This window comes from Oryx dammah, unplaced genomic scaffold (genome assembly GCF_014754425.2).
Source record: "Oryx dammah isolate SB20612 unplaced genomic scaffold, SCBI_Odam_1.1 HiC_scaffold_23, whole genome shotgun sequence".
In the NCBI taxonomy this organism is placed as follows: Eukaryota; Metazoa; Chordata; class Mammalia; order Artiodactyla; family Bovidae; genus Oryx; species Oryx dammah.
In genome coordinates, this window is record NW_024070207.1 from 12,776,492 (window position 1) to 12,797,297 (window position 20,806).

The 20,806-nt window shown below is 38.5% G+C and overlaps 1 protein-coding gene across 2 annotated transcripts in view; it reads left to right on the forward strand.

Annotated features, from left to right (window-relative positions):
- Nucleotides 1–20,806, forward strand: part of RADX (RPA1 related single stranded DNA binding protein, X-linked) — a 115,190-nt gene that overhangs the window by 47,434 nt on the left and 46,950 nt on the right. For both annotated transcript variants that reach the window (XM_040265018.1, XM_040265019.1), the window contains one exon: nt 7,415–7,587. In XM_040265018.1, coding sequence (XP_040120952.1) covers nt 7,415–7,587 — 173 coding nt within the window. The remainder of the gene's footprint in view (nt 1–7,414; nt 7,588–20,806) is intronic.

Here is a 20,806-nt window from a genome sequence, read left to right on the forward strand (position 1 = left end):
TGATTATCTGGGTCATGAAGATCTTTTTTGTACAGTTCTTCTGTGTATTCTTGCCACCTCTTCTTAATATCTTCTGCTTCTGTTAGGTCCATACCATTTCTGTCCTTTATCGAGCCCATCTTTGCATGACATGTTCCCTTGGTATCTCTAATTTTCTTGAAGAGATCTCTAGTCTTTCCCATTCTATTGTTTTCCTCTATTTCTTTGCATTGATCACTAAAGAAGCCTTTCTTATCTCTCCTTGCTATTCTCTGGAACTCTGCATTCAGATGCTTATATCTTTCGTTTTTTCCTTTGCTTTTCGCCTCTCTTCTTTTCACAGCTATTTGTAAGGCCTCTCCAGACAGCCATTTTGCTCTTTTTCATTTCTTTTCCATGGGGATGGTCTTGATTCCTGTCTCCTATACAATGTCAAGAACCTCTGTCCATAGTTCATCAGGCACTCTATCTATCAGATCTAGTCCCTTAAATCTATTTCTCACTTCCACTGTATAATCATAAGGGATTTGATTTAGCTCATACCTGAATGGTCTAGCAGTTTTCCCTACTTTCTTCACTTTGAGTCTGAATTTGGTAATAAGGAGTTCATGATCTGAGCCACAGTCAGCTCCTGGTCTTGTTTTTGTTGACTGTATAGAGCTTCTCCATCTTTGGCTGCATAGAATATAATCAATCTGATTTCATTGTTGACCATGGAGTCTTCTCTTGTGTTGTTGGAAGAGGGTGTTTGCTATGACCAGTGCATTTTCTTGGCAAAACTCTATTAGTCTTTGCCCTGCTTCATTCCGCATTCCAAGGACAAATTTGCCTGTTACTCCAGGTGTTTCTTGACTTCCTACTTTTGCATTCCAGTCCCCTATAATGGAAAGGACATCTTTTGGGGGGTGTTAGTTCTAAAAGGTCTTGTAGGTCTTCATAGAACCATTCAACTTCAGCCTCTTCAGTGTTACTGGTTGGGGCATAGACTTGGATAACTGTGATATTGAATGGTTTGCCTTGGAGACGAACAGAGATCATTGTGTCGTTTTTTAGATTGCATCCAAGTACTGCATTTCAGACTCTTTTGTTGACCATGATGGCTACTCCATTTCTTCTGAGGGATTCCGGCCTGCAGTAGTGGATATAATGGTCATCTGAGTTAAATTCACCCATTCCAGTCCATTTTAGTTCACTGATTCCTAGAATGTCAACATTCACCCTTGCCATCTCTTGTTTGATCACTTCCAATTTGCCTTGATTCATGGACCTGACATTCCAGGTTCCTATGCAATATTGCTCTTTACAGCATCGGATCTTGCTTCTATCATCAGTCACATCCACAACTGGGTATGGTTTTTGTTTTGGCTCCATCCCTTCCTTCTTTCTGGAGTTATTTCTCCACTGATCTCCAGTAGCATATTGGGCACCTAATGACCTGGGGAGTTCCTCTTTTGGTATCCTATCATATTGCCTTTCATACTGTTCATGGGGTTCTCAAGGCAAGAATACTGAAGCAGCTTGCCATTCCCTTCTCCAGTGGACCACATTCTTGGGTCGTTTATTTTTTCTGGAATTGAGCTGCAGGAGTTGCTTGTATACTTTTGAGATTAGTTTTTTGTCAGTTGCTTCATTTGCTATTATTTTCTCCTATTCTGAAGGCTGTCTTTTCACCTTGCTTAGAGTTTCCTTTGTTGTGCAGAAGCTTTTAATTTTAATTAGGTCACATTTGTTTATTTTTGCTTTTATTTCCAATATTCTGGGAGGTGGGTCATAGAGGATCCTGCTGTGATTTATGTTGGAGAGTGTTTTGCCTATGTTCTCCTCTAGGAGTTTATAGTTTCTGGTCTTACATTTAGATCTTTAATCCATTTTGAGTTTATTTTTGTGTATGGTGTTAGAAAGTGTTCTAGTTTGCTTTTACAAATGGTTGACCAGTTTTCCCAGCACAACTTGTTAAAGAGATTGTCTTTTCTCCATTGTATAGTCTTGCCTCCTTTGTCAAAGATAAGGTGTCCATAGGTGTATGGATTTATCCTGGGCTTTCTATTTTGTTCCATTGATCTATATTTCTGTCTTTGTGCCAGTACCATACTGTCTTGATGACTGTGGCTTTGTAGTAGAGCCTGAAGTCAGGCAGGTTGATTCCTCCAGTTCCATTCTTCTTTCTCAAGATTGCTTTGGCTGTTTGAGGTTTTTTGTATTTCCATACAAGTTGTGAAATTATTTGTTATAGCTCTGTGAAAACTAACGTTGGTAGCTTCATAGGGATTGCATTGAATCTATAGATTGTTTTGGGTAGTATACTCATTTTCACTATATTGATTCTTCTGATCCATGAACATGGTATATTTCTCCAACTATTAGTGTCCTCTTTGATTTCTTTCACCAGTGTTTTATAGTTTTCTATATATAGGTCTTTAGTTTCTTTAGGTAGATATTTTCCTAAGTATTTTATTCTTTTCATTGCAATGGTGAATGGAATTGTTTCCTTATTTCTCTTTCTGTTTTCTCATTATTAGTGTGTAGGAATGCAAGGGATTTCTGTGTGTTGATTTTATATCCTGCAACTTTACTATATTCATTGATTAGCTCTAGTAATTTTCCGGTGGAGTCTTTAGGGTTTTCTGTGTAGAGGATCATGTCATCTGCAAACAGTGAGTTTTACTTCTTCTTTTCCAATCTGGATTCCTTTTATTTCTTTTTCTGCCCTGATTGTTGTTGCCAAAACGTCCAAAACTATGTTGAATAGTAGTGGTGAGAGTGGGCACCCTTGTCTTGTTCCTGACTTTAGGGGAAATGCTTTCAATTTTTCACCATTGAGGATAATGTTTGCTGTGGGTTTGTCATATATAGCTTTTATTATTTTGAGTTATGTTCCTTCTATTCCTGCTTTCTGGAGAGAGTTTATCATAAATGGATGTTGAATTTTGTCAAAGGTTTTCTCTGCATCTATTGAGATAATCATATGGCTTTTAGTTTTCAATTTGTTAATGTCATGTATTACATTGATTGATTTGCAGATATTAAAGAATCCTTGCATCCCTGGGATAAAGCCCACTTGGTTATGGTCTATGATCTTTTTAATGTGTTGTTGGATTCTGTTAGCTAGAATTTTGTTAGGATTTTTGTATCTATGTTCATCAGTGATATTGACCTGTAGTTTTCTTTTTCTGTGGCATCTTTGTCAGGTTTTGGTATTAGGTGACTGTGGCCTCATAGAATGAGTTTGGAAGTTTCCCTTCCTCTGCAATTTTCTGGAAGAGTTTGAGTAGGATAGGTGTTAGCTCTTCTAGAAATTTTTGGTAGAATTCATCTGTGAAGCCATCTGGACCTGGGCTTTTGTTTGCTGGAAGATTTCTGATTACAATTTCAATTTCTGTGCTTGTGATGGGTCTGTTAAGATTTTCTATTTGTTCCTGGTTCAGTTTTGGAAAGTTGTCCTGTTCTAAGAATTTGTCCGTTTCATTCAAGTTGTCCATTTTATTGGCATATAATTGCTGATAGTAGTCTCTTATGATCCTTTGTATTTCCGTGTTGTCTGTTGTGATCTCTCCATTTTCATTTCTAATTTTGTTGATTTGATTTTTCTCCCTTTGTTTCTATATGAGTCTGGCTAAAGGTTTGTCAATTTTATTTATCCTTTCAAAGAACCAGCTTTAGGCTTTGTTGATTTTTGCTATGGTCTCATTTGTTTCTTTTGCATTTAATTCTGCCCTACTTTTTAAGATTTCTTTCCTTCTACTAAGCCTGGGGTTCTTCATTTCTTCCTTTTCTAGTTGCTTTAGGTGTAGAGTTAGGTTATTTATTTGACTTTTTTCTTGTTTCTTGAGGTATGCCCGTATTGCTATGAACTTTGCCTTTAGAACTGCTTTTACAGTGTCCTACAGTTTTTGGGTTGTTGTGTTTTCATTTTCATTTGTTTCTATGCATATTTTGATTTCTTTTTTGGTTTCTTCTGTGATTTGTTGGTTATTCAGCAGCGTGTTGTTCAGGCTCAATATGTTGGTATTTTTAATAGTTTTTCTCCTATAATTGAGATCTAATCTTACTGCATTGTGGTCAGAACAGATGCTTGGAATGATTTCAATGTTTTTGAATTTACCAAGGCTAGATTTATGGCCCAGGACGTGATCTATCCTGGAGAAGGTTCTGTCAGCACTTGAGAAAAAGGTGAAATTCATTGTTTTGGGGTGAAATGTCCTATAGATATCAATTAGGTGTAGCTGGTCTGTTGTATCATTTAAAGTTTGTGCTTCCTTGTCAATTTTCTGTTTAGTTGATCTGTCCATAGGTGTGAGTGGGGTATTAAAGTCGCCCACTATTATTGTGTTATTGTTAATTTCCCCTTTCATACTTGTTAGCATTTGTCTTACATATTGTGGTGCTCCTATGTTGAGTGCATATATATTTATAATTGTTATAATTGTTATATCTTCTTGGATTGCTTCTTTCATCATGATGTAAAGCACCGTTGACAAAACATCTAGGTTAAAAATGAAAAGTTTCTACACAGTGAGGGACACCCAGAGAGGTTCACAGAGTTACATGGAAAAGAGAAGAGGGAGGAGGGAGATAGAGGTGACCCAAAAGAGATGAGGTAGAATCAAAAGAGGAGAGAGCAAGCTAGCCAGTAATCACTTCCTTATGTGTGCTCCACAGTCTGGACCGCTCAGAGATGTTCACAGAGTTATACAGAGAAGAGAAGAGGGAGGAAGGAGACAGAGGTGGCCAGAAGGATAAAGGGGGGAAACAAAAGGAGAGAGACAGATCCAGCCAGTAATCAATTCCCTAAGTTTTCTCCACAGTCTGGAACACACAAAGAGACTCAGAGAGTTGGGTAGAGAAAAGAAGAGGGAGGGAGGAGATAGAGACGACATGGTGGAGAAAAAGGAGAGTCCAACGAGAGCAGTCAAGCCAGTAATGTCGTTCCCAAGGAAAAATGGGTACTGAAGATTGGGTTCTTAAAGGTACAAAATTGATAACCAATACCAAAATGCAAAGATTAAAAATCTAGAGCAGAGGTTGGATTTTCAAAAATACCATATTAAAGAAAAGAAAAAAAAAGTCACAAAAATTATCCCCAATATATATATATATATATATATATATATAAAGTGTGCTTTAAAAAATAGGTCTTTTTTTTGCAAAGTAATAGTAGGTTATAAAAATGAAAATTAAAGGAGTTATAGAGGACTTAAAAATTTTTTTAAATTTAAAAAAAAGAATGATAGTAAAAATATATCTAGGACTTTCTCTGGTGGTGGTGTGGCCAGTGTGGGGTCAGTTCATTTTCGGATAGTTCCTTGGTCCGGCTTATATTTCTCAAGATCCATAGGCCCCTTCCTATGTAGTCGGTACTAACTACAGGGTTTTAATCTATTGCACCTGTCACTTCCAAGGAGGTTCCCTCTGTTTTAGTTTCTTCTGTTTGCTGGGCTCTTCAGTGTCTGATTTCCGCCCTGACACAAGGGGGCGGTGGTGAACACTTAGGCTCACTTGTGTCGCACTGTGGGGAGGGAGGGATGCTGCAAACAAATAACAGTGGCATGTGCTCGCAGTGTCTCAGCCGTATTGGGTTTGCCCCCGCTCATGGTGCGTGTGCCGTCCCTGCCGATACTGCTCAGGCTCTAGGTTGCTCTGCCGGGAACCGTCCGAGGCCAGCCCTGGGCTACATGCACCTCCCAGGTCTAAGCCACTCAGGTTCAGGTACTCGGGTAGTCCTCAGAGGCGCAGACTTGGTTGGGCCTGCGTTTTGTGCCCTTCCCAGGTCTGAGCAGCTCAGGTGATGAGGTGTTTGGCGAGCACGGTCACTGCGACTTATCGCCTCCCCCATCCCTACTGCTCAGTTTTCTGGGTATACAACCAGCGCACCTTCTCAGGTGGTTGTTGACTGTCCAGAACCCCAAGAAGTCTTAGTAAAGAAGCCTGCTTGCAGTTTGGTAGATAATGTCTCCCTGGGGCTGCGATTGCCCCCTTCCGGCTCTGGCTGCCTGTCACCAGAGAGGGGTGGTCTGTAGCTGGCTAGCTTTAGTCAGTCCTTCGTTCTGTGAGCGGGCCTGATGGTATCTTAGGTTAGGGCTTTTCTTGTAGCTCTAGTCAGTCCTTTGTTCTGTGAGCGCGTCTGGCGGTGTCTTAGGTTAGGGCTTTTTGCGTGGTAGCTATCCCACAGTCTGGTTTGCTAGCCCAAGTTAGTTCCCTCAGATTGCCCTCGGGGCATTCAGGCCAGATCCTTACTCTAAGCAATGCAGCCCCTGCCTCCCTGCCCAGCCCCTGCTTGCTAGTGGGGGATGCAGGTATCTGCGCAGCTTCACCACTGGGGAAGTTACCGTTGGGCACATAATCTGTGGGTTTTAATCATTTATTTATTTTTCCTCTGGGTTATGTTGCCCTCTGTGGTTCCAAGGCTCGCTGCAGACTTGGCAGTGAGAGTGTTTCCTGGTGTTTGGAAACTTCTCTCTTTTTAAGACTCCCTTCCCGGGATGGAACTCTGTCCCTACCTCTTTTGTCTCTTTTTTCTGTATTTTCTGTTTTTCTCTACCTCCTTTCAAAGACACTGGGCTGCCTTTCTGGGTGCCTGATGTCCTCTGCTAGCATTCAGAAGTTGTTTTTTGGAATTTACTCAGAGTTTAAATGTTCTTTTGATGAATTTGTCAGGGAGAGAGTGGTCTCCCCATCCTATTCCTCTGCCATCTTAGGACCGCCTCCCCGGTATTATATCTTGTATAATTCATTCAGAACTCAAATGTATTAACTCTTAATGATGTAAACCTAAAAGGAAAAGCTTCATTTTTAGTTTGTTTCCTTTTTATGTCATTTATTTTGGAGCAGTCTGGACTAGAGTCACAGCTTCTGATATTCCCCTAGGCCCTCCAAACTTGGTATCTTGTCTTTGCTTTCTATGTAATATGAGCCCGTCATGATAGCCTTCATTTAGATTTCCAGGTGGCATTTATGATTACATTCACTTCTTACCTTTTGTCCAGGCCGAAAGTATATGTACATTCCCACTGGAAGCTTTTAGCTCTATTGTCAGACTTGGCAATTCTACCCAGATTTTAGTAAGAGGTAGCAATGACTCTTGGAGGATAAATGCTGTAGAAGAGGCCTCTTCTGGACTTTAGGCAAAATCAAGACAAGTTAATTTTTTCCATGAGTTTATATTTTTAAAAGTTATGTCTAAGATTACTATTCTTATGGAAAGAAGCATCTAATCCAACTTTACAGTTATATAAGAAAGAATTTTGTTTATCTTTTTGAAATATGTTACTAGCAGTTAGATTAAGATAAATCAACTTTATAAAAGCATTGTTATGATTACAAAGTTTTGTCACAACTCAAGTTACAAAAAATGAATACCCTAAAAGTGTAGTCTTTTAAGAGAGAAGTAATTTTTGTGAATTAGTTTAAAATGTTTTCTTCAAATTTTTGGTTTTAGAATGCTGACCAACCCTCAACATCCAAAGCAGCTAGCAAAGAACATCAAAGTCAGGAAAAAGATGGTAAACATCATCACGATGATGGTTCTGGGAGTTCTCAATGTCATTCTGCATGTGCAAGTTCAAGCCCTGTCATGAAGAAAAGAATTACTCAAACCCCAAGTGGCAAACTGTAAGTCATTTGTATTAAGTATATACATAGCATATGCTTTTTCATTTGTTTCTATCTTATAAAATGAACAGTGCTACTAGAAGTTGTATAGTTTTCTACAGCTGCCGAAGTCCAAGATCAAGGTGTAGGCAGGGTGGGTTCCCTCTGAAGAATGAGGAAGAATCTGTTCCATGCATCTCCCTTAGCTGCTAGTGGTTTAGTGGCAATCTTTAGCATTCCTTGGCTTATGGAAGTTATCACTTGAATCTCTGCCTTCATCTTCACATGGCATTCTCCCTGTGGGTATATATGTGTCCAAGTTTTTCTTTAAGGACACCAGCCATATTGGATTAGGGACCCACTCTGGAGTACTAGTCTACTCTAGTATGAACTCATTTTAACTGATTACATCTTGAATGACCCTACTTCCAAATAAGGTCATAATTTTATGGTCATTGAACATGTAATTGGTTACATATTGGTAGTCAGGGTGATGTTTGGCAGGAACATAATTCAGTCCATAACAGTCTGCCCTCTAAAAACTCATGTTCTTCTCACATATAAAATGCATTCACTCCATCAGAACATCCCCCAAAGTCTTAATCTATACCAGTATTGACTCTCATTCCTAAATATCATATAAATCTTATATGGATGAGATGCAGGGTGTTTCATCCTGGAATAAAATTCTTTTCCATTTGTGAGCCTATGAAACTAGACATATTACCTTCCAAAATACAGTGGTGGGACAGACATAGGAAAAGTATTCCCATTTCAAAAGGGAGAAATTGGGAAGAAAAAGGAGGTTATGGGTCACAGGCAAATTTGAAACCTAGCAAGGCAAATACCATTTGGCTTTAAAGCGCCAGAATTATCCTCTCTGGCAGAGTACTGTGTCCTTTGGGCCCACTGAGATGGCAGCCCCACCCCCATGGCACTGAGTGGTGGCCCTGCACTCTGGAACTGAGAAAGTGGCCCTGGCTTCTGGAATTCAGGAGGTGTCCCTGCCTTCTAGAATGGAGGAAATGGCCTCAATTCTCAGGGTCATTTTTCCTTCTCATGAGGGATAATACTTGATCACAGCTAGATATCTCTGTCAGCTCATTTCCTGACTGTAGAATCCCAGAAGTCCAATGGCATGCATTCCTGCATTTCTTCCCACCTATGTTCCTTTCGGTTGAAGCTAATAGCATGCCTACTGAGTTGGTTGACTGGATCCACAAGTCATAATCTCTTGGGCATATGGTTATCTAGCAGTGCTCTTAGTATGCTTCCCAAAGCAAGCTTTCATATGTTTTCCAGTATGAAAGGCTGATAATTTTTCAAGTATTGATGGTTTTTCATTTTTATTTTATTTTTTGGCCATGCTGCGCAGCTTGTGAGATCTTAGTTCCCCACCCAGGGATTGAACCCAGGCCCTTGGCAGTGAAAGTGTTGAGTCCTAACCACTGGACCTCCAGGGAATTCCTAGATTCTTTTTTTTCTCAACAATTCCTTTTCAATTCTTCTCCCTTCTTGTATTTTACTATAAGCATTAAGAAGAAACCAGACTGTATCTTCAACACTTTGCTCAGAAATCTCTTCATCTAAATATACAAGTTCATCTTATACATGTTTCACTTTCCATCCAACAGAACACAGTTTGGCCATGTACTCTACCACTTTGTATCAAGGATTATCTTTCACCCAGTTTCCAATAACATTTCTGTCTGAAACCTTATCAGAAACACATTTTACATTCACATTTCTAGTTCTGTTCATGACACTGAATGTATTCTCTTAGACAGTGGAAACTTTCTCTACCACTCCTTTTCTTTCAGAGCCCTCAAGAGATTCTCCTTCAAAATCCATATTTCTACCAACATTCTCTTCAGGGCTTTCTAGGCTTTTTATGTTATGCACCTCAAAAATCTTCCCAACCCAGGAAATGAACTCATATCTCCTGGCATCTCCTGCATTGCAGGTGGATTCTTTACTACTGAGCCACCGGGAAAGCCCCCTTCACTTAATACCCAATTCCAAAGCCACTTCTATGTATTTATGTATTTATTATAGCAGCACACCACTTACTGATACCAAAATCTGTATTAATTTTCTAGAGCTGCTATAACAAAGTACCACAAACTGTTTGACTTATACAACAGAAATATATTGTTTCCCAGATTTGTAAGTCCAAAATCAAGGTGTCAGTAGAATGGATTCCTTTTGAGGGCTGTGAGAAAGTCTGCCCCATGCCTTACCTCTAGCATCTGGTGATTTGCTAGCCATCTCTGGCTTTCCTTGGCTTGTATAAACATCACTCCAATCTCTTTGTCCAAATTTCCCCGTGTAATAAGGGCATCAGTCATTGGATTAGGGGCCCACCCTACTCTAATATGACCACATCTTAACTAAATTACATCTTCAATGACCCTATATCTAAGAAAGGTCAAATTCCAAGGTAATGGGGGTTAGGACTTCAACGTGAATATTGAAGGGGCACAGTTCAACCTGCCGGGGTCCAGCCCCAGTGGATCCAGGGTAATTCAAAGGGAAGACGGAATCAGCGTCCTAGGAAAAAACTTATTTAATTACAGATATAAAGAGAGATTAGAAAAGAATAGTGTAGTAGGAAAATTAGTGGAGAAAAAGGCTGAATAACTTGGTTTACGTGGAATATCAATAAAGCTTCGAGACAAGAAGCTTGCACCACCTACATAGGCCACAGGCGTCTTTCCATTCTCCTGAAGGAGAGGAGGCACTGAGGCCTCCCCAGTCCGATCTTAGAAGCCCAGGCAAAATTAGCAGGCTTGGTGAGTACCCATGCTCCAGATGGGAATTCAGCCAGAAAAACGGAGAACAAGAAAGAAGCAACACGGGGGAATCAGTCTTTCCAGAAACTGATCTGTTTTCTTTATTTTCAGGTTTGCTTATATACTTTTTGTTCTACATAGGGATGAATACAGAGTCACGTGGGGTCAGCAGACCTGACCCTTGTCAAAATCAGGTGCTTCATATAAAATTATACAAAGGTCTTAGGGGTTTTACATTATCTTCTGGCCATGAGGCCTGCTGACATTTTATGGTCCTTTCTGATAACAGTCAGTCAACCAGAAAACTTATTTTTCCCAGGGGTGATTTTTTCTTAAACCAGGTGCCACCCTCCAAGTAAAGTTGCATTCCTATAGGATGAGGGTGTAGCGGGTTACAATCAAGAAAGGAATTTACTTAGCCTAAGGTTTAATATGATTAATCTTAAAGGTTAATACTTATTTCTCCTATATGTTAGTTATATTCATTATAAGGGCAGGGAATATAGAGATTTAGGAACAAATATTGGCTCAACAAATGAAAAACCCTTCACCAATATAATTTCTAATCAACCCACTATACTATACTAATAATCTTCTAACTTCTCAAAAGAGTCTGTATTTAGAAAGTTTGAAGCATCTCATGCCTCTCACGGTTGGGAGGCTGTAAACAATCACATGTGGCCGGACGAACCTGTTCAGGTAGGCTAGAGAACCTTCAGAGGAGTTTGTAAGTTGAAACACTCTTGTCATGCCCAGGAATTTTTATTAACTTGGAGCTGTAAGTTAACTCCTTCTCCAAAAGAGGTGGTGGGAGTCAGCCCCCTGTAAAGTCAGAGGTGTAGGTGAGAGCATAAAACAGTAAAGTAGGCAGACTCTGGTTTTGGGGGTAGATGCTCGGGAACAGGCGGTCTCCTGAGGCTCAATCCCACCTTTGCGTAATGCTGAGCCTCCTTCCTCATGACCTTTGCCACGGGCAGAGTTCCTCACGCTGGCTTCCGGCACCTCCCCCTTTTTTATTTCTTAAAACAGCCAGATGCAGCTCAGTTGTGAGCTTCTGAATGCTCTGCCAAAGAATCCTGACAATACAAGGAAGAATGATTATAAGAAGTAGAATTAGAGCACCAACAGCAGCATAACTAAAGATATTAGACAGAATGTTTTTTCCAGAAATAAAGTTAGAGAAGGTATGGAAAAAGTCATTAGTGGCTCCAGCAGCAGTGAAGTCTAATCAAGAGTGTTCCATGGTCTGTATCTGATTATGAAGTTTCCCTAAGTCTAAACTAATATCTGAGCTATTCCAAACACCTGAAATATGATTATTCAACATATTGGGCATTTGCACTTGTTGAGTCAATGATATTGTTGCCAAAGTAACAGTAATAGTAACAGTAATAGTTGTTGTTATTAAAGCTGAATTCCCTAAAATTAGTAAGCCCACAAACCATCCTGATCACATTAAATCTTGTAGTTTTAACACACCAAGACCATAATTATCATACCAATAAGTAGTTACAGTTACAGGCGCCATAATATAGGGTGGACGTTTTAACACCACAAAAGAACAAACATTATGTTGAGGAGTTAAGCAAGATGAAAGCATACATTTTTCACAAGACACTACATTAAGTCCACCTGTATAATTCATTTGTATATTAGGTTTTCCGGAGTCATTAGCAAAGAAAAAAAAAAACATAAGGAGAGAGTTGACAAGCTAAAATAGAATAAATAGAATCATTTTCTGGTCAGAGTTCGCGCTGCAGCAGCTGTCAGTCCTGCCTGGACCTCGATGTTTATCTTGCCTCTCCTGCTGGTGGCCAAGCGAGCACAGACTCTGGCGGGGCTACCGGCTGCGAGCGCGGCGCACTAGGCCCCAGCAGCCAGGCTGGTCCTGCCCACGGCTCCCGGAGCATGGCTGTTCCGTGCGGCAGTGGCACAGGGGCAATAGAGTGCCCTTCCTCTTCTGTGATCGAAGCAATGGTGAATCAGTCTGTCCAGGATCCAAACTGGCGAATCTGTGTCCTGTGGAAAAATACAAGCACATCCTCGACCACTAGTTAATAATGGGTCAGGACCCCTCCATTGTCCGGAGAGGAGGTCCTTCCACTTTACCAACGGCTTTTCATTTAGGTTATTTATTACAGAGGGAGCATGTTGCAAGATTTGATGTGGAGAACTATACTTAAATTCCCCTTCTTTTACTTTTTGAATTAAAGCATGTGAGGGTAAATGATGCAAAATTTGACCACAATAGTTTCCTATAGCAATTTGCCAATTTTCTTTAAATTTTTAAAATTTGTGTTTTAACAACATGAATTTAGGGATATGTTAATTTAGGTCTAATGTTTAGTTTAGGTCTCTGTATAAATTTAAATAATAAATGTATAACCTCCTTATTTCATTTAGGTATACAGATATACCTAAATGCAAAATGTATTTATATATGACAACAAATATAAACTTATTGACATATAATATATATAAATCAATATACTTGAATTAATCTTTATAATTAATATATTAATATATATTACAGCAATACAACACGTGTACAACTAATACCAACCAATACAAACCAATGTACTGCAATAATATATGTCACACACACATAATATAATTATACAGTATATATAACATATATCATCACAGCACACCAATCTTTACCAATTAATATCAGCCACATACATACTATATTACTGCAATATATATATTATGTGTATAATTGTGCAGTATATATATAATATGTATATATAGTATACATATTAATTTATATATAAATTAAGTATAGATTTATAAATAAAATTAGGTATATCTTTATTATATTTTATTTATACCCATACCCAATTAGGCAAACTGTAATTAGGCAAGTATATTTATATTATGTATTTATAACAATATATAAAGTATTGTTAATTGTACCACCTGTTGATAACTAAGAAATTGAGAAAAACCCTTCTCTGAGCATCTATTTGAGACAGCACGTCCCTCCCCCATAGGGTAAAGGGGAGCGAAGGAACTACATAGGGTTGGAAAGTTCCACAGGTATCTTCAAATTGCCAATTTAATATTTTTGTACTTTTAGCTACTGTGGGGGCTTGAGGGCAAATGAAACAAAATTTGACCCCTGAAATCTATCAGGGCAACTTGCCAGTCATCACTTATTTTGTAAAAGACTTAGAGTTGATCCTTATTGAATGGAATTACTATATTTGCTACTTCTTTTCTAAAAAGTTCCACACCCTGTTTTTTTTTCTTTTATAATTAATTGTGCCACCAAGCTGGAATAAGATAAAACTGTTTTTCTTGGGGTCACTGGTAGATGGAACCAATGGGCCTTCTTGTCACACACATCTTGTAGGTGTATGCTTTGTGGCAAGAATAATTTAATCTCATCTTTTGGTAATATTAATCCTAATTAACTGATCATTTAAAGCCTCTGCACAAGAGCTGACTCTGTCTCACTAGTCAACTTTCCCTTAGAACTAGGATTAGGGTCGCTTTTTAAACAATCAAACAAAGGCTTTAAATCTGCAGTAGTCAGTTTTAAATGTGGGCATATCCAATTAATATCCCCTAATAATTTCTGGAAATCATTTAAAGTTAGTAAACAATCTCTCCATAGCTTCAAAGGGGCATTATCAGTTTTCAAAACTTTTGGCAGACCTAAATATGAGACGCAAGTAAAGAGGTGTTGCACAATATCTTTATAAGCTTCTCCAGTTATCCTTCCATAATCTAAATCTGGTCTATGGCTTTTTAGATGACAAGCAACCGTCCAATCTTTAATTGAATACCTCCAGCAACAGGGAACTCACTACTCTCCAAGGTTTTAAACTCTCCTTCACCTTTTCTTCTGCAGCACCTCCACTCTGCATACCACTTTTTTTAATCCCATCAACTCATTTTCAGTAGTATGTTTTGGCCAGGAGCTGGGCCAGTAAAGATCTTTTAAAGGCCTAGAAGTGGTAATTTCCTGTGCCCAAAAGCTAGATCACTAGATCCAAATCTTTTGGGGCCCCTAGCTTGAGAAGTCAAGGTTTTTCCTATCTGATGATAAGGTAAAAGCAAAAGCTGTGCTGTTTTTTGACTTTTATTAATTTGTACAGTTTTAGTAGGTGGCGAGATCAAAACTTTAATTTCCCCAGTATAATCAGAATATACTACACCAGGCACTGCCAAAATTTTTTGAAAAGAAAGCAAGCTACACCCTAGCACAAGTCCAGAATGTCCTCCGGCAGGGGGCCAGCCACTCCCTTGGAATCAAAGTAACCGGCATGTCAGGGGTTAATATTGTTGCGGTGGTGGAACTGAGGTCTAAGCCTGAGCTACCTGGGGTTAATTGGCATGGCTTGTTGTCTCTGTTTAGCAGGACATTGCCAGCAAAAATGTTCTATTTGGCCATAAGAGAAACATATTTTATTTGTAGAATCCTTTTTATTACGATTATTTTTGTTTCTTTTTCTCTTTTTTTCTTGTTTTTCTCTTTTTTTTTTTTTTGCTTGGGTGAGGCCCCCCTGAGGGGTTTTTGTGCAAGGAACAGGCTCTGTTTTAGAAGCGCCCTTGTTTTTTAAAAAAATCTCCCTATCTTTGTCTACCTTAGGCAATGTTGTGGGGGGCTTTGGAGGCAAACTGGGGAGGCGCAAGCGGAGGTGGCGGTGGTCGCCCTAAATCAAGAAAATGGTGGATAAATTTGTAAAGGTTTGCGTAGAGGGGGAGGGGCTTGCCAGGGCGCCCGGCCGCAGCGTCCAGTAAGCCCTCTCCTTCCTGGAGAGGTAGAGCATAGTCTCTCTCCTTCTGTTCGTCAATGGCAGAAAATATGATCTGTGTAGAAGGTAGAGACCCACTACCATCCACCGCTATAGACTCTCCCATAGGCTATCTAACAGCCTCATGACGGGGGTCAAGAACATTTCTAATCATATTCCACAGAGCAAAAGCATTTACAGGCCCATGCAAAGTGTAATAAGTTTTTAGCTGTTTTCCTAGGTTCACCCAAGTATCTAAATTAACAGTGCCCTTGTCTGGAAACCAAGGACATTGGTCTTGTACAAATGAAAACTAAAAGACTGAATATTGGATTTTTAACTTTAATTCCTCTCTTAATAACTGAAAAATTACTCCTATAAAGAGCTGTCTTTCCTTTTACTCATTGTTACCCATGTCAGAAAGTTTAAGTTTAATAGAAAAGTCTGCCTTGTCAAAGTCTCTACTTTCGGCAAGAGGGTCTTTCTTTTCAGCCCTAAGGAAGCAGGTTTCTTTCAACCTTTAGAAAACCGGGTTTCTCTTAAATCGTTTAACACTTCCCACTCCTAGTCACCCTGTCTATCCTACAGGGGGGTCCGCGGCATCCTAAGTGGGGTCCTACCTGTCCCGAAAACTCAACACTGGGGGAACAACAGGGCTGATGACACTAGTTGCTCGGGGAACCTACCTTCAAATAGCGTGTTCCGGGCGCCACTTGCCGGATGTAATAAGGGCATCAGGCATTGGATTGGGGCCTACCCTACTCTAATATGACCACATCTTAACTAAATTATATCTTCAATGACCCTATATCTAAGAAAGGTCAAATTCCAAGGTAATGGGGGTTAGGACTTCAACGTGAATATTGAGGGGGCACAGTTCAACCCATAACATAAGCTCTTATCTGCCATGTTCAGCATGGACTAATTGAATGTAAGTTTAAAGTAGGGAATTACAAAAAGAAAATAACGATTTTTGTCTTTTTTTAATTCTACGTGTAAGGGAGATCATATAGTATTTGTCTTTCCTAGTCTGACTTATTTCACTTAGTATGGTAATCTCAGGGTCCGTCCATGTTGTTACAAATGATAAGATTTCATCTTTTTATGGCTGAGTAGTATTCCACTGTATATACTACATCTTTATCCATCTGTTGTTGAGCACTTAGATTATTTCCATTATCTTGGCTGTTACCAATATTGCTGTTATGAACATAGGGTTGCATGTATCTTTTCTATTTTTAAAATTTTTTCACCATGCCATACAGCTTGCAGGATCTTAATTCTGCAAACAGGTATCAAACCCATGCCCCCTGCAGTGAAGTCACAGAGTCTTAACCACTGGACTGCCAAGGAAGTCCCTGCTATCTTTTTGATAATAGACGTTCTGACAGGTGTGAAGGTTTGAGATGATAACCTCATTTTGGTATTCATTTTCATTTCCCTGATAATTAGTGATGTTGAACATCTTTTCCTGTCCCTGTTGGCTGTCTGTATGACTTCTTTGGAAAAATGTCTGTTCAGGTCCTCTGCTCATTTTTTATTCACATTGTTTATTTTTTTGAAGCTGAGTTGTATGAGTTTTTTATATATTATGTATCTTAACCCCGATGGGATATGTGATTTGCAAATACCTTCTCTTATTTGGTAAGTTGTCTTTTCATTTTATTGCTGGTTTTCTTTCCTGTGCAGAAACTTTTTACTTTAATGTAGTCACATTTGTGTTTATTTTTCGTTTTGTTTCCCTTGCCTGAGGAGACCTATCTATAAAGATAATTCTAAAACCAAGCTCAGAGATCATACTGCCTATATTTTCTTCTATGAGTTTTATGGTCTCAGGACCTACATTCAAGTCTTTACTCTATTTTGAGTTAATTTTGTGTGTGGTGGGAGATAGTCGTCCAGTTTTTTTTGCATGTGACTGTCCAGTTTTCCTAATACCATTTATTGAAGAGACTTCTTCCACCACTGTATGTTCTTTGTTCCCTTGTTATAAATAAATTGTTCATATATGTATGAGTTTATTTCTGAGATCTCAGTTCTGTTTCATTAATTTATATGTCAGTTTTTCCGCCAATACCATACTGTTTTGATTATTATAGCTGTGTATATATTGTGAAATCAGGAAGTATGCTACCTCCAGTTTTGTTCTCATGATTGCTTTGGTTATTTGGGGTCTACTGTGGTTCCAAATAAATTTTTGAATTTTTTGTTCTATTTCTGAGAAAAATGTCTTTAGGATTTTTATAGGAATTGTAGTGAATCTGTAGATTGCTTTAGGTGTTAATGGACATTTTAAATTAGGAAGCATTCCCTTCAATTTTTTGGAAGAATTTTAAAAGAATTAGGTATTAAATCATCTTTGGATGTTTGGTAGAATTCACCTATGAAGCTGTCTGGTCCTAGAGTTTTGCTTTCAGGGTGGTTTTTTTATTCCTGTTTGATCATTTTACTGATCACTATATTAGTTATCAGTCTACTCAGATTTTCAGTCTTTGAAACTTGTATGATTCTAAAGTCTGTCCATTTCTTCTAAATTGTCCAGTTTTGGGCATGAAGTCTATTTTGTCTGATATGAGTATGGCTATACCTGCTTTCTTTTGTCTCCCCTTTGCTTGAAGCATCATCTTTCATGCCTTCATTCTGATATTATGTTTTTCTTTATAGAGTTGAGATGAGTCTCCTAAAGGCAACATATATTTGTGTCTTGCTTTTTTAAAATATAAATTTATTTATTTTAATTGGAGGCTAATTACTTTAAATATTGCATTGGTTTTGCCATACATCAACATGAATCCGCCACGAGTGTACACATGTTCCCAATCCGGAACCCCCCTCCCACCTCCCTCCCCATACCATCTCTCTGGGCATCTCAGTGCACCAGCCCCAAGGATCCTGTATCCTGCATCGAATCTAGACTGGCAATTTGTTTCTTATATGATATTATACACGTTTCAATGCCATTCTCCCAAATTATCCCACCCTCTCCCTCTCCCACAAGAGTCCAAAAGACTGTTCTATACATCTGTGTCTCTTTTGCTGTCTCGCATACAGGGTTATCATTACCATCTATCTAAATTCTATATGTATGTGTTTGTATACTGTATTGGTGTTTTTCTTTCTGGCTTACTTCACTCTGTATAATAGGCTCCAGTTTCATCCACCTCATTAGAACTGATTCAAATGTATTCTTTTTAATGGCTGAGTAATACTCCATTGTGTATATGTACCACAGCTTTCTTATCCATTCATCTGCTGATGGACATCTAGGTTGCTTCCATGTCCTGGCTATTATAAACAGTGCTGTGATGAACATTGAGGTACATGTGTCTCTTTCAATTCTGGCTTCCTCGGTGTGTATGCCCAGCAGTGGAATTGCTGGGTCATATGGCACTTCTATTTCCAGTGTTTTAAGGAATCTCCTCACTGTTCTCCATAGGGGCTATACTAGTTTGCATTCCCACCAACAGTGTAAGAGGGTTCCCTTTTCTTCACACCTTCTCCAGCATTTATTGCTTGTAGACTTTTGGATTGCAGCCATTCTGACTGGCGTGAAATGGTACCTCATTGTGGTCTTGATTTGCATTTCTCTGATAATGAGTGATGTTGAGCATCTTTTCATGTGTTTGTTAGCCATCTGTATGTCTTCCTTGGAGAAATGTCTGTTTAGTTCTTTGGCCCATTTTTTGATTCGGTCATTTATTTTTCTGGGATTGAGCTGCATAAGTTGCTTGTATATTTTTGAGATTAGTTTTTTGTCAGTTGCTTCATTTGCTATTATTTTCTCCCATTCTGAAGGCTATCTTTTCACCTTGCTCAGAGTTTCCTTTGTTGTGCAGAAGCTTTTAATTTGAATTAGGCCGCATTTGTTTATTTTTGCTTTTATTTCCAATATTCTGGGAGGTGGGTCATAGAGGATCCTGCTGTGATTTATGTCGGAGGGTGTTTTGCCTATGTTCTCCTCTAGGAGTTTTATAGTTTCTGGTCTTACATTTAGATCTTTAATCCATTTTGAGTTTATTTTTGTGTATGGTTTTAGAAAGTGTTCTAGTTTCATTCTTTTACAAGTGGTTGACCAGTTTTCCCAACACCACTTGTTAAAGAGATTGTCTTTACTCCATTGTATATTCTTGCCTCCTTTGTCAAAGATAAGGTGTCCATAGATGCGTGGATTTATCTCTGGGCTTTCTATTTTGTTCCATTGATCTATATTTCTGTCTTTGTGCCAGTACCATACTGTCTTGATGACTGGCTTTATAGTAGAGCCTGAAGTCAGGCAAGTTGATTCTTCCAGTTCCATTCTTCTTTCTCAAGATTGCTTTGACTATTCGAGGTTTTTTTGTATTTCCATACAAATTGTGAAATTATTTGTTCTAGCTCTGTGAAAAATAACGTTGGTAGCTTGATAGGGATTGCACTGAATCTATAGATTGTTTGGGGTAGTATACTCATTTTCACTATATTGATTCTTCTGATCCATGAACATGGTATATCTCTCCATCTATTAGTGTCCTCTTTGATTTCTTTCACCAGTGTTTTATAATATTCTATATATAGGTCTTTAATTTCTTTAGGTAGATATATTCCTAAGTATTTTATTCTTTTTATTGCAATGGTGAATAGAATTGTTTCCTTAATTTCTCTTTCTATTTTCTCATTATTAGTGTATAGGAATGCAAGGGATTTCTGTGTGTTGATTTTATATCCTGCAACTTTACTATATTCATTGATTAGCTCTAGTAATTTTCTGGTGGAGTCTTTAGGGTTTTCTATGTAGAGGATCATGTCATCTGCAAACAATGAGAGTTTTACTTCTTTTCCAATTTGGATTCATTTTATTTCTTTTTCTGCTCTGATTGCTGTGGCCAAAACATCCAAAACTATGTTGAATAGTAGTGGTGAGAGTGGGCACCCTTGTCTTGTTCCTGACTTTAGGGGAAATGCTTTCAACTTTTCACCATTGAGGATACGGTTTGCTGTGGGTTTGTCATATATAGCTTTTATTATTTTGAGGTATGTTCCTTCTATTCCTGCTTTCTGGAGAGATTTTATCATAAATGGATGTTGAATTTTGTCAAAGACTTTCTCTGCATCTATTGAGATAATCATATGGCTTTTAGTTTTCAATTTGTTAATGTGGAGTATTACATGGACTGATTTGCAGATATCGAAGAATCCTTGCATCTCTGGAATAAAGGCCACTTGGTCATGGTGTATGATCTTTTTAATGTGTTGTTGGATTCTGATTGCTAGGATTTTGTTAAGGATTTTTGCATCTATGTTCATCAGTGATATTGGCCTGTAGTTTTCTTTTTTTGTGGCATCTTTGTCAGGTTTTGGTATTAGGGTGATTGTGGCCTCATAGAATGAGTTTGGAAGTTTCCCTTCCTCTGCAATTTTCTGGAAGAGCTTGAGTAGGATAGGTGTTAGCACTTTAAACTTTTGGTAGAATTCATCTGTGAAGCCATCTGGACCTGGGCTTTTGTTTGCTGTAAGATTTCTGATTACAGTTTCAATTTCTGTGCTTGTGATAGGTCTGTTAAGATTTTCTATTTGTTCCTGGTTCAGTTGTGGAAAGTTGTACTTTTCTAAGAATTTGTCATTTCATTCAAGTTGTCTATTTTATTGGCATATAATTGCTGATAGTAGTATCTTATGATCCTTTGTATTTCTGTGTTGTCTGTTGTGATCTCTCCATTTTCATTCCTA